The 14,885-nt window shown below is 42.7% G+C and overlaps 1 protein-coding gene across 2 annotated transcripts in view; it reads left to right on the forward strand.

The window, feature by feature from the left end:
- Nucleotides 1–14,885, forward strand: part of ect2 (epithelial cell transforming 2) — a 112,098-nt gene that overhangs the window by 34,121 nt on the left and 63,092 nt on the right. For both annotated transcript variants that reach the window (XM_055165006.1, XM_055165007.1), the window contains exons 11-13: nt 1,969–2,031; nt 6,538–6,763; nt 13,729–13,853. In XM_055165006.1, coding sequence (XP_055020981.1) covers nt 1,969–2,031; nt 6,538–6,763; nt 13,729–13,853 — 414 coding nt within the window. The remainder of the gene's footprint in view (nt 1–1,968; nt 2,032–6,537; nt 6,764–13,728; nt 13,854–14,885) is intronic.

Genomic DNA, 14,885 nt, shown 5'->3' on the forward strand with positions numbered 1-14,885 from the left:
AGCTGCTTAACGGCAATTCTTGAAAATGTGACAGAACTAGTTTTGTAGTGGTGGCCCAAAGTTATTTCTTACTTGCCTTATGCATTTCGAACATGATTATTCACCGCTTTGAGACCAGTGTAGAGTTTTCTCATCACAATAATGCACACAACAACTAGCACTCTAATACACACTTCCTGATTATTGGACAAGGAAACACTTCAGATGCAGACCGTACACTGCTGGCATATTTTGACCTCAAGAGCTTTCTGTACTGGGAAATTTTTCTCAAATACATGGAAGAAAGTCAGGTTCAGGGTCTTTAAGTATGATTAAAAATATGACCTGAAATGTTAATAAAATGATTTTTCTGAGAAAAGAAAGTTTATTCATCCGGACCCCTTCAATGTGTTTACTTGGTGATGTTTCAAGGAGTTCTGTTCAACACCCTCTCACTACACTTGAACACATAATGTTAAGTTTGATCAAGGTCTGTCTGTTTGGAGCTTGAATGTATGTCTGATAAAGCACCAATGTATTATTCCTGGAAATCCAATTTACTTGTCAGACTAATTTTTCTATATGACAAGGACTCAAATGTAATCTTGAAACATAATGTGAGGGTGATTTCAGGTCAGCACTGCACTTGCCTTATTGTACAGGAAAAAGGTACTTCACCTTGACCTCATGACTTCACCACATGACCTCCAGTCATGTGACCACTTACTATTCAAATGTCAAACAGAAAAAAAAAATCTTGTTAGAAATGACAGTGCATCATTAAGGATTTTCTTTGTAATTTTTCTGGTGGAGGGTCTGTCAGGTGCTTGTTTTCAAATATTAGTGCTTTCACAGCTTTAACTGGAATGTTCCAAAGCAGGGGTTTTCAAATTGGGTGAATGTGAACCTCTCCTTAGCCCCCCATTTGTATATTTTACATATTTAGTTTAGTTTTCCCCTTTCCGTGACTTAAACTGCAATGCCGGATTCTTGCGCCGCATACAGACTAAAACAGTCTCAAAACATTGTCAGTCCCGGTCTCAATCCCAGTCTGAGTCTTGATCACCCGACAATCTGTGTGCGCACCTTCGGGCCCGTCCCAACACGCAATCCTGGTTCTGTCCTGGTTTAGACCTCTTTTAGACCTCGATCAGTCCTGGGATCGGTCCTGGGATCGGTCCTGGTTCAGTCCCTATGCAGCGCAAAAGTCCAGCATCTCAGTTTAAGTCACGGAAACTGGAAACGGCTGTTATTCGTTTTTTTCCATTATTCATTTAAACACAAAATCAAAAACTGAAAAAAAAAAAAAAAAAATCATGATTTGCTTTTTCCATTAGCTTTCGGAGCCAAACAATGAAGAAAATAGTTGTTTTTTTGTTTTCTTGTTTTCTTATTTTTGGTTTTATATTGAAAAACGAATGAACGAATGATAGAGATTTTAGTATAGTACGGGTTGCTCCTCCACAGACCTGACCTGTAATTACACTGGTGGCTTGATAAATGTGTTAAATGTCACACTGTGGAACATTCAAGACTAAACGACGACATCTCCATGGAGACAAGACAGTGACAGACCCTCCACTAGAGAGTTACACGGTGCACCTTTAATAAATTCTTTTTACATGCACAGAGCCTGCGGTCATCAGAATCCTACTTCAAATAATGAATGTTTTGTGCAACCCGAAATGGCCCTGGATTTCTGGATCAATGCTTTCTCCCGTGCACTAGCTCTTGTCAGCGCGCGGTCGATGTAAAATTTCCTCCTCCACCGGATGAATAATTTGAACCTAGCTGTCGGAGTGGTTTAGCTGTGCTCATAACCCCGCAATCAATAAGCCTCCTTTCTTTATTCTGCCAAGTTTAGTTGATTTTCAAAGAGGGACGACGCAGTTATTCTACCGGGAAGCTTTTTCCTCTCATTTCGTCCTAATCCAGTTTGTGTGTAAATAAATCCAAAATCTGTTATTTTTTTCTCTGTTTCTGTGGCAGTGGTTCTGGGGCAGTATACAGATGGATGCCCGAGCCGGAGAGTCTATGTATCTCTATGAGAAGGTGAGTGTGGGTTCGGGTGTGGGTTAGATTTATCACAATTGAATACGAAATTGCGATTTGACTCGGTGCAAATCGCAAAAGCTGCAGTTATTTAGTGCAATGTCCTTCGCAAAGAACAAAAAAATCCTGGACTATTTATAGTGAAAGTTCAGACCTCTACAACTTAGACTTGGACTAAAACAAACTTTATTGATCCACAAGGGAAATTATTTGGACGCAGCAGCTCACACATCACAATAAATATAATAACAAAGAGAAAAAAAAAGTGTAATGGTGATAATAAATTCTAAATAAGTAGCAGAAAAAGCAAGAGACTGATGTCAAATAAGACATAATTATATAAATGTAAATGTACAAGTAAATATAAAATATGGGCCTATGTCACTGTTATACAAGAGGTTGAGTTGTTGTACAGTTTTAGGGAATATTATCTGTTACATAAGGTTGTGTGTAACAGTTGTAGGGAGTATTATTTGTTACATAAGGCAGAGTTGTAGGGAGTATTATCTGTTTCATAAGGCTGAGTTGTACAGCAGCCTTATGAAACGGATAATACTCCCCAAAACTCTACATTTGTAGGGAGTATTATCTGTTAGATAACGGAGAATTGTTTAGTTGTAGGGAGTATTATCTGTTACATAGGGTGAGTTGTACAGTTGTAGGGAGTATTATTATCTGTTACATAAGGGTGAGCTGTTGTACAGTTGTAGGGAGTATTATGTGTTGGATAAGGTTGAGTTGTTGCACAATTGTAGGGAGTATTACTTTTACATAAAGGAGTTGTACAGTTGTAGGGAGTATTATTATCTGTTACATAAGGGTGAGCTGTTGTGCAGTTGTAGGGAGTATTATATTTTATTTAAGAGTACGTTGTACAGTTGTAGGGAGTATTATGTGTTACATAACAGAGAATTGTTTTGTTGTAGGGAGTATTATCTGTTACATAAGGGTGAGTTGTACAGTTGTAGGGAGTATTATCTGTTACATAAGGGTGAGTTGTCGTACATTTGTAGGGAGTATTATCTTTTATTTAAGAGTACGTTGTACAGTTGTAGGGAGTATTATGTGTTACATAACGGAGAATTGTTTTGTTGTAGGGAGTATTATCTGTTACATAAGGGTGAGTTGTACAGTTGTAGGGAGTATTATCTGTTACATAAGGGTGAGTTGTCGTACATTTGTAGGGAGTATTATCTTTTATTTAAGAGTACGTTGTACAGTTGTAGGGAGTATTATGTGTTGCATAAGGTTGAGATGTTGCACAATTGTAGGGAGTATTACTTTTACATAAAGGAGTTGTACAGTTGTAGGGAGCATTATCTGTTACATATGGGTGAGTTGTACTGTTTTAGGGGAATATTATCTGTTGCATGAGGGTGATTTATTGTACATTTGTAGGGAGTATTATCTGTTACATGTGAGATGCTTGTATTAGTTTAGCTGTTCATTTTTCAGTCTCCTCTCAGACGTTAATGCTCCTGGAGTTGTTTACTATGTGCACTCTGAACAGAATCCTCCTCTTTTTTTTAAACAAATCTAATCACAGTTGGCTATGTGCACCACAGCGCTCAGCATCCTCACTGTTAGACACTACTTCATGTCTAATTGTATCTCTGTGGAGTTTTTGCAGAGTCATGCTAAAACCAATAAATATTTTAAGATCAGGCGGTGGACAGTAGGTCCTGGGTGGATATCACTGACAACATTAAACACTCAACAAATAAGGTGAAAACTTCTTTGGAGGACTTTTATTTATTTAAAAATGACGTAATGCTCATTTTGAGGCATAATTCAGGTGACCAGATGTCCCTATTTACCCAGGACAGTCACAATTTTGAGCCCTGTTTCCCCTGTTCCAGTTGATTTATCCAAAGCCAGTGAGTTGTCCCAGTTTTAAATAAGAAATGTTCCAGGTGTCTCTATTTTTGACCAATCTGATCCCTGCCAATAGTGAAGAGACGTATGCATTGTCATTTGTTTAGGTAAAATACAGAAAAGCTGCTTTAAAATTACCAAAACACAAATAAAATTTGACTATACTGACACATTAGTCATGAATGGGCAGAGTGCAGAACAATTTCCCTTAATTACGCACTTAATTCACATTTTTATTTTTACCAACCACCCTAAACCGGGGGTGCCCCACTTTTTTATTTTGAAAATCTGGTCACCCTAGGCATAATAAATAAAATACATAATAATTATACACATAAACACAAACAGTTTGCCTTCAATTTTAATAGATTTATTTTATATATTTATATATTTTTTTAATAAAAGTTGGCTTTAACTTTGAGACAAAATAAGCATGTTGTGGTGTACAGAGCCTACTCAATTTATTATTTCCCCCTCCCCCAAAATTGTCCACTCCTATAGACAGTCAACCAGGCTAACTAAATGTAGGTGTAACATTCAAATGGCTGATAGTGCTATTTGTTAAAGGGACAGTTTGGAACTTTGGACATAGGACCTCATTTCCTAGTGAGCCAGAGTGTTCGAGACGTGTGGAGACACTTTTTTTACACCAGACTGTCAATGTAAATGTTTGTGTTGATCGAATAATGTTTGAAATAAAATTAACCTTGAATCGCATGAATCATCGCATGTTGAGGGACTATTTTCTCATATATCAGTCCGCCGCTGCCAAACTTTCTATCTGGAAATACAACTCACTGCTGCTGCTCAGACATAAATCCTGCAAATGCAAGGTTGGTTTTACTTCTAAACTTATTCTATCAACACACATTTACATCAACAGTCTGGTGTAATAATAGTTCTGCTTCAGGTGTTTTGTGGAGTGGGTAAGACTTTTTAGCAGCAGGATAACTATGGCCATTGACATGCACTAGCCTAGCACCAGTGACCTCTGCAAATACCAGGACTGGATGGAATATTTTAAAAAGTGTCTCCACACATCTCTAACACTCTGGCTCACTAGGAAATGAGGTCCTATGTCCAAAATTCCGAACTGTCCCTTTAATAGTTAGGGATGGGACAAGATTGTGTACACTTAAGAAAAATGATCTTGTGAGATTTTTTTCCCCATATGTTTACATTTGGATTAGACAACAAAGGGTTAAACGCTGGTGAGCTACATTCCGAGAAGTTGTAGTTCTAAAAAAACAGTTCTACAATGACAGCAAAAGTACTCAATAAAATATATTTCAAAAATATAAAGGCCAAAACTGAATGGCACAATTAATTTTTTATCATTCACATCAAAATTTCTCCTTGTCTCGATCTTGTGGACCTTCTCATGTCTTGCCTCATCTTGTGGGAATTCTGTCTCGTCCCACCCTTATTAATAGTGCATGGTACATCGATATAAAACAGAAGTGAACTAAACTTTCATCCATAAATCTATACTGTATGTGAAATTTCAGATTCAGTATTTCCTACAGGGTTATGAATCTATGTATCATTTGTTCATTTGTTTTTCAATATAAAACCAAATATAAGAAAACAAAAAAAACAACTATTTTCTTCATTATTTGTCTCCAAAACCAAAATGAAAAAATGGATAACAATTTGTATTTTCAATTTTCGATTTTGTGTTTAAATGAATAATGGAAAAAACAGATAATGGCTGTTTCTTGTTTCCATGACTTAAACTGCAATGCCGGACTGAACCACGACTGAACCACGACTGAACCACGACTGAACCACGACTGAACCACGACTGAACCACGACTGAACCACGACTGAACCACGACTGAACCACGACTGAACCGTTTTTAATCCTAGTCTGGTCCCAGTCTCAGTCTTGGTCTCGGTCTTGGTCTCGGTCTTGGTCTCGGTCTTTGTCTCGGTCTTGGTCTCAGTCCCGGTCTCAGTCCCGGTCTCAGTCCCGGTCTCAGTCCCGGTCTGGTCCCTGTCTCGCTCATGGTCTGGTGTTGGTCCCGGTCCCGGTCCTGGTCTCGGTCCCGGTCTGGTCCCGGACCTGGTTTAGTCCTGGTTTAGTCCTGGTTTAGTCCTGGTGTAGTCCTGGTTTAGTCCTGGTTTAGTCCTGGTTTAGTCCTGGTTTAGTCCTGGTTTAGTCCTGGTTCAGTCCGGCATCACAGTTTAAGTCATGAAAACGGGAAACAGCCGTTATCTGTTTTTTTCATTATGCATTTAAACACAAAATCGAAAACTGAAAATACAAATTGTTATCCATTTTTTCATTTTGGTTTTGGAGACAAATAATGAAGAAAATAGTTGGTTTTTTTTTCGTTTTCTTATTTGTGGTTTTATATTGAAAAACGAATGAGCGAATGATACTCGTATTGTTATGGTGAGATGGTGGGTACACAGACAATCCTTATTTTTTTGGAGTAAATGTGTCACTTATCACTTTTACTAATCAAAAAAAGGACTGATTTAAGATTAAATAAAGTTACTTCTATATTGTAGCCTGTATGTTTACAAGCAAAAATTTTTTCTTATTCAAAAGTATTGAATATGAGTTGATATGTTTTCGGGGAACGTGCCTAAAGTATTACCATTGTTTTCTGACTTTTCCCTCAGAACGACAGCCCTGCCATGAAGAAAGCCGTGTCCCTCCTCTCCCTCACCACACCCACCAGTAACAGGAAGCGAAGGCGGCTCAAAGACACTCTGGCCCAGCTGACCAAAGAGACCGAGATCTCCCCCTTCCCCCCTCCGCGAAAGAGGGCGTCTGCAGAGCACTCGCTGTCCATGGGCTCCCTGCTCGACATCTCCAACACCCCGGATACCTGCAAGAGTCTGGCAGGTAACGGCGCACAGGTTCAAATTAGGGCTGCACAACAATATAAAAAATACCTGTTTACAATATTGTGCAGTTTTTTAAATTCACGATTCATGAAGGACAGTCCAAACGATTTAATGGTGTCAAAATCCTCCCTGGAAGAAAGCAGCGATAGTGGTATTTTTTCTGAAAGGAGAAAAAATATTGGTGTAGAAACTCTACTTAAGCCTCTAAAACTACCTAGTTCCTTCTCTCACTCTGATGTTGAACCATGACAAAGAAACAATTTCAGATTTTCATGAATAATACATTTTATTCTGTTCCTGGACAAAAATCAATTTGGTTGAAAAATCAAATTTAAAGTTTATCGAGAAGAAAATCGTCCCCTCCAGTGCATTCCTCCGGGTTTCTGTGGCTCAAACTTTCACAGCAAAGACTCAAAATGGTTAGTTGCTTCTTTATGGTTCATATCTAACAAAATGCCTTTAAAATGTATTCATTGTTTTGAGCTTTCTGAAGCAAAATTTGTAAGACTTTTTCCTCATTGAAAAGAAATATTTCATTGTGAATTGTGGATGGGATGAGACACAATTTCCGCAAGACGAGAGGAGATATGAGATTTAGCCTACAAGAATGAAAAGACGAGATTTTAACATAATTCTTAATATATAAATTTCACGGTTTGGTTTCCAATTTTGGCTTCACAAATTTTAAAATTTTTTACTTTCATCGTTTTGTTTCCATTCAAGTACAGACCGCTTTTTGGAACTGTAAGAGATGTAATTTACGAACACCTAACCGTTTTTGTCCAATTTGCAGTGTTACAAATGTAAGCACATAAAAAAAAAATCTCACAAGATAATTTTTCTCTTGTGTGCACAATCTTGTGGCAATTGTGTCTCGCGAGATCTTACCATCCGGAGTAATTGCTTTGGCAACAGTCCTAATTTTTCATCATTCTGAAAACCATGGTTAGGCAAAGTCATTCACTCAGGTCCTTTTAAGATATACTTTATGGAGTAGAAGGCATTTTCCTGTATTTATACATAGTACAATTAGACATCAGAATTATTCTCCAAGTTTTTGAGCATTTCTAGTATTGTGCAACTCTAAAAAAAATCCCACTGAACCTCTTCTAACAGACACTGAGTGATTGAACTGTTGGTTGCAGAGAGCAGGGTCAGGGTAAGCTCAGACCGCACAAGAGATGGAAGTGCAGTGACCAGGAGAAAGGTGAGGGGGCGCTCTACCGACCACAGGGAGAGCAGTAGGACAGAAAAGGAGCAAAGGAGAGCCAGGTCCTGCCTCCGTACCATCCAACAAGCAGCCAACAAGGTGGAGGAGGAGCCCACAGCTACGGCAGGTCAGGGAGAGAGAGGCAAACTGGACTTTGTCCATCCATCCATCCATTTTCGTCCGCTTATCCGGGGCCGGGTCGCGGGGGGAGCAGCCTAAGCAGGGACTCCCAGACTTCCTTCACCCCAGACACGTCCTCCAGCTCCTCCGGGGGGACCCCGAGGCGTTCCCAGGCCAGCCGAGAGACATAGTCCCTCCAGCGTGTCCTGGGTCTTCCCCGGGGCCTCCTCCCGGCGGGACATGCCCGGAACACCTCCCGAGGGAGGCGCCCAGAAGGCATCCGGAACAGATGCCCGAGCCACCTCAACTGGCTCCTCTCGACGTGGAGGAGCAGCGGCTCTACTCCGAGCTCCTCCCGTGTGACTGAGCTCCTCACCCTATCTCTAAGGGAGCGCCCAGCCACCCTGCGGAGGAAACTCATTTCGAGCACTTGTATCCGCGATCTCGTCCTTTCGGTCACTACCCAGAGCTCATGACCATAGGTGAGAGTAGGAACGAAGACTGACCGGTAAATCGAGAGCTTCGCCTTTCGACTCAGCTCCCTCTTCACCACAACGGTCCGATACAGCGACCGCATCACTGCCGAAGCTGCACCGATCCGCCTGTCAATCTCACGTTCCGTCCTTCCCTCACTCGTGAACAAGACCCCGAGATACTTGAACTCCTCCACTTGAGGCAAAGACTCCCCACCCACCCGGAGAGGGCAAGCCACCTTTTTTCCGGTCGAGAACCATGGCCTCGGACTTGGAAGAGCTGATCTTCATCCCAGCCGCTTCACACTCGGCTGCAAACCGCCCCAGTGCACATTGCAGGTCCTGGTTCGATGAAGCCAACAGGACAACATCGTCCGCAAACAGCAGAGATGAAATCCTGTGGTCCCCAAACCGGACCCCCTCCGGCCCCTGACTGCGCCTAGAAATTCTGTCCATAAATACAATGAACAGAACCGGTGACAAAGGGCAGCCCTGGCGGAGTCCAACATGCACCGGGAACAGGTCTGACTTACTGCCGGCAATGCGAACACAGCTCCTGCTCCGGTCATACAGGGACCGGACAGCCCTTAGCAAAGGGCCCCGGACCCCATACTCCCAGAGCACCCCCCCACAGGACACCACGAGGGACACGGTCGAATGCCTTCTCCAGATCCACAAAAGCACATGTGGACTGGTTGGGCAAACTCCCATGAACCCTCGAGCACCCTATGGAGAGTGTAGAGCTGGTCCAGTGTTCCACGGCCAGGACGAAAACCACACTGCTCCTCCTGAATCCGAGGTTCGACTATCGGCCGGATTCTCCTCTCCAGTACCCTGGCATAGACCTTACCTGGAAGGCTGAGAAGTGTGGTCCCCCTATAGTTGGAACACACCCTCCGGTCCCCCTTCTTATACAGAGGGACCACCACCCCGGTTTGCCAGTCCAGAGGTACTGTCCCCGACCGCCACGCGATGTTGAAGAGGCGTGTCAGCCAAGACAGCCCCACAACATCCAGAGACTTCAGGTACTCAGGACGGATCTCATCCAACCCCGGAGCCTTGCCACCAAGGAGCTTGCCAACCACCTCAGTGACTTCGGCCAGGGTGATGGATGAGTCCGCCTCCGAGTCCCCAGCCTCGGCCTCCTCCTCGGAGGACGTGACGGTGGGATTGAGGAGATCCTCAAAGTATTCCTTCCACGCCGGACAACGTCCCCAGTCGAGGTCAACAGCTCTCCCCCCGCACTGTAAACAGTGTTGGTGAAGAACTGCTTTCCCCTCCTGAGGCGCCGGACGGTTTGCCAGAATCTCTTTGAGGCCGTCCGATAGTCCTTCTCCATGGCCTCCCCGAACTCCTCCCAGCTCCGAGTTTTTGCCTCCGCGACCACACGGGCTGCAGCACGCTTGGCCCGCCGGTACCCGTCAGCTGCCTCAGGAGTCCCCCGAGCCAGCAAGGCCCGATAGGACTCCTTCTTCAGCTTGACAGCATCCCTTACTTCCGGTGTCCACCACCGGGTTCTGGGGTTGCCGCCGCGACAGGCACCACAGACCTTACGCCCACAGCTCCGAGCAGCTGCATTGACAATAGAGGCCGAGAATGAAGCCCACTCGGACTCCATATCTCCGGCCTCCCACCTCCGGGAGGACTTCTCCCGGAGGTGCGAGTTGAAGGTCCCTCTGACAGAGGGCTCCGCCAGACGTTCCCAACAGACCCTCACTACACGCTTGGGCCTGCCAGGTCTTTCCGGCTTCCTCCTCCGCCAGCGAACCCAACTCACGACCAGGTGGTGATCAGTTGACAGCTCAGCCCCTCTCTTCACCCGAGTGTCCAAGACACGCGGCCGGAGATCAGATGACACGACGACAAAGTCGATCATCGACCTCCGGCCTAGGGTGTCCTGGTGCCACGTGCACTTATGGACACCCTTGTGCTCGAACATGGTGTTTTGTTATGGACAAACTGTGACTAGCACAGAAGTCCAATAACAAAACACCACTCGGGTTCAGATCGGGGAGGCCGTTCCTCCCAATCACCCCTCTCCAAGTGTCACTGTCGTTGCCCACGTGGGCGTTGAAGTCCCCCAGGAGAACAACGGAGTCCCCGGTCGGTGCACTGTCTAGTACCCCTCCCAAGGACTCCAAGAAGGCCGGGTACTCAGCACTGCTGTTCGGCCCGTAGGCCGACACCACAGTGAGAGACCTGTCCCCGACCCGAAGGCGCAGGGACGCGACCCTCTCGTTCACCGGGGTGAACTCCAACACACAGCGACTGAGCTGTGGGGCAATGAGCAGGCCCACACCAGCCCGCCGCCGCTCCCCACGGCCAACGCCAGAGAAATGGAGAGTGGACTTTGTTTATAACTAAAATCATGTAAATAAAAAAAAAAAAAAAAAAAGGCTGAGAAACTAAGCAACATAAATATTACAATTTTGGTGGGCGGAATTGCCAAAACGCAAAGGCTGGAATGTCTCAATTTTCATTACAAGTATGCCTTATTATTAGCCAAATAGTAAACATTGGTACATTATTTTGGAACTATTGGGAACTTAGGAATTTGAATAACTCTTGCAATTTATTTCTGTTGTTCTCGCATTAGAACTAGAGCCAAATAAACTTATCATCCCATTTACAACCCTGAAGTCTGACAAACCCGATCTCTGTAAAGTATATTATTAATGTGGTTCAGAGAATGTTATCAATGTAGTTTCAGAGAAATCCACTTCCTTTTAGTCAGACTCGTAGACATTTTTCAAAGAATTAGGGTAGGTTTAGGTCTGAGTGAGCAACACTTGAAAAAAATATATTAGCTAAATATTAATAATATAAAATCACTTGTTCATTTTAGCGCACTATCATGCCTGTTTATTTCTACACATTTGACTGCTACTTTCATTTTTAGTTGGCAGTTTAGCTGGTTTTGAAATCTGAATTTAATTAGACATTTTAATAGACTGTGTTGGCGTTCTGTAATTTGTTGACATCACATTTCAGATAAAGGTTACGGCCACTGTCACTCTAGTAACTCTAAGGGAGATTTACCGTTAATGAAAAAAATATCCAATCATAAGTTCCAAAAATATTGAACCTTAATATCTGAGATTTACTCCACAAACTTCCCATATTATCGTCCTTTTAACAGACGATCCTTGCAGTTAAGAAATAGCATCCCTTTTTGAAGCCACCATGAAACTAATATTTCACATATTTTGTTATCAGAGAAGACTTTGAACTTTATAATTACTGGGTCTGTTCACATAAAACGAAAACTGGGACAGGCATATTCACCATAAACCAGGTCAACAAATCTGTAATCTGACAGTTATACAGCAAATTACATCAGTGAATTCAGACCTGTCCTCCATCTTAATTTTAAACTATAGGAATTTTATTTTATATATATATTTGTGATGACTATGCAACCTTGACATGTCTAAAATAAAAAGTGACTAAATTGACTTTTTTGCAAGGCAGCTAAGACAGCAGCAGAGGACTAGACTTTCTTTCTTTTTTTTTTTTTTCTTTTTTTTCCAGTCATAACATCAATTATTCTTTTAGACAAATCCAATTTGCAAAACTCAGCATTCATTTAAACTGACCTAGTGGAACCAGTTCTAATTCTGATCTAGTTCTATTTTATTAAAGAGGCGTATGCGAGTGTTATGCAAAATCTGTTGGGTTTTTTGGCGCTTTCAACCATTCAGATACATGCCGTTATGTCATCCATGGATGTTTGCGTAATCTTGCGATCCCTCCGGGGCCCTGTACGAGTACGATTCCAATGTTCAGCCCACATGCCCACGCCATCCAAGCTCCCGCATAACAGTTTTCCATAAATATACAAAAGCATGACACAAAACACTGCACTACAGCTTCACAAACCTGATTCGATGTGCAATAGTTTCATTAGCAAAATGCACACTCGCTCTGACAGGAGAGTGGCGAAACTTATAAAACATGTTAATAGGTTGTTTTCAGCTTCGTTTTTCAAAACAAAAGGTAAAATGGTGTTCTGAATATTTTATGTTAGTAATTTATACCCCATAATAATAATAATGCATTAGTCGTATATAGCTCTTCGTCCAACGAGATTCATTTGGGCTTCCAATATTTTATGTTATTAGGTTCTTTTTTCAGACCAATAGTTTGTTTTCATACCTGACAGTTTCGACTGCTCACTAACGGTCTTCCTCAGAGTGGTCATGTGACCGGACATGTCACAGCAACAAGTTTTGGTGCTGTGTTCCTACCAGTGGAGGCAGGATGACAGCGCCATCTGCAGTCCAACTTCCTCAGGACAGTATCCCAGCTGTGTGAGAGTAAAAAACTCGGACAATTACTCGTCCACCCGAAAGACAAAATAGAACCGGAGCATAAATGTAATGTCATATATGAAATACCCTCCATGTTTTGCAACAAAACATACATCGGGAAAACGGGGAGGGTGTTCAGTACATGAAAAAAGGAACACAGAACAGAATGCGAGAATGAAACAGCAAAGGCGTGCACACAAACAACAAAAACACAAAGCAGAACAGGAGCAACTCAAATCGGCCATCTGTGACCACTGTAAAAGAGAAAACCACATTATGGGCTGGGATGGAGCAAACATCACTGGGACAGAGGAAAACAAACATCACCGCTGGATTAAAGAGGCAATCGAAATACGGAAACGTGCCCACGGGACTATAAACTGGTATGAAGGGGCTTTTTTACTTTCACACACCTGGGATACTGTCCTGAGGAAGTCGGACTGCAAATCATCTGACCAGACACGTCACAGCAACATCACGTGACCACTCTGAGGAAAACCGCTAGTGAGCTGTCGAAACTGTCAGGTATGAAAACAAACTCTTGGTCTGAAAAAAGAACCTAATAACATACTTATATAGCTCTTTTTCAGACGCTCAAAGTCGCTTTACAATTCCGTTCACCATTTATTCATTCATTCAGTGCTTGTGGTGCTAAGCTGCTATTGAAGCTACTATATAGAAGTCTAATACACCCTATTTAAATTCAACACAATTAGAAAGCTATCAGATTGACTGCTTTAATTTGCGCCAAAGGAAGTAGAAATTATTTTATCGAGGGTTAAGACTGCGTTGGAGGAGTCTACTCTTGTCTCTAACACTTGTTTTTCCCCTGTCGGTCTGGCTCCTATAGAGAGCTCAAAGCCTTCGAAGAGCTCCACTCCGCTGGTGTCGAAGCAGTCGGCGCGGTGGCAGGTCTCCAAGGAGCTGTACCAGACGGAGAGCAACTACGTGGACATCCTCAACACCATCCTCCAGGTACCAGGCATCTCTGCTCCTGCCCTCCCCCCCGCGTCTCTGCCCCTGACAACCGCACCAGTCATTAAAAGCAACTATTTACCAGGGATACAACTCCAGGGACTTTTGGTTAAAATAGGAATAGCAAGTGTATAAAGCAAGTCTTAAATTTAGTGGCGGGTGACGAGGGGAATAAAAAAAAGTGCAAAATGCAATCCAATTATCGTCAAGAGGACAAAAAAATTGGCAAGAATGTGCTAAAACATGCCCGTAAATGCTGTCAATTAAAATTACAAACAAAAAAGTGCAGAAATGTTGTGGTTTTAAGACTTTATAATGACAGTATAGTATAGACAAACTGGCCCAAGTACAGCTGGTCAATGTAATAATGAAGGATTAAAATTTTTTGTACATGAGAGTAGAGCTTGGCAATATGGGAGAAAAAGTAATCATGTTTTTTTCCCCACATACTGATCGATCTTTATTTTCGATTCGATTTTCTTCCATCTTATTAATAACATAGAGGTGTGAACTTCATGCATAAGGCAAGGTTTCAAGGTTTCAGGATCACTACAGTTTTAGTGGTAGACACACGTGCATGTCCTCTACTGCTACCAACAGAGCTCATAAACTGTGAGAAAACATTTACTTTCCGTAATTTGGGTTATAATGATCAGAAGCACCAGAGGAGAGAAAAAGGAAAAAAGGTGAGGAGCTGTGGCTGGATCAGAGAGAGGGAGAGAGAGTGGACAGACAGCACCGCACAAACAGAGCCAGAGGGAGAGATACTGGACTTTTAGCCAATTTGTGCAGATGCAAGTCAAAACTTGTGAACACTTGAGGAGACAAAGGGATGTGCTGTGGCTCAGGCTACTTTTTCTGTAAACAAGAGAGTGTATCCTCGTCAGCATGCTTACCACTCTTACTGCCACACGATTGGCTGAAGACCTGTCGATTAAAATGCGCATGCCTTATCGAGATCGACCAAAGCAAAGATCGCAACCTAGAGTGTCAGATTTTCTTTTTTAGCTCCATCACCACTTACAGCTCCAC

Source organism: Boleophthalmus pectinirostris, unplaced genomic scaffold, assembly GCF_026225935.1.
Source record: "Boleophthalmus pectinirostris isolate CB_2022bp ecotype Guang Dong unplaced genomic scaffold, ASM2622593v1 HiC_scaffold_7, whole genome shotgun sequence".
NCBI lineage: Eukaryota > Metazoa > Chordata > Actinopteri > Gobiiformes > Gobiidae > Boleophthalmus > Boleophthalmus pectinirostris.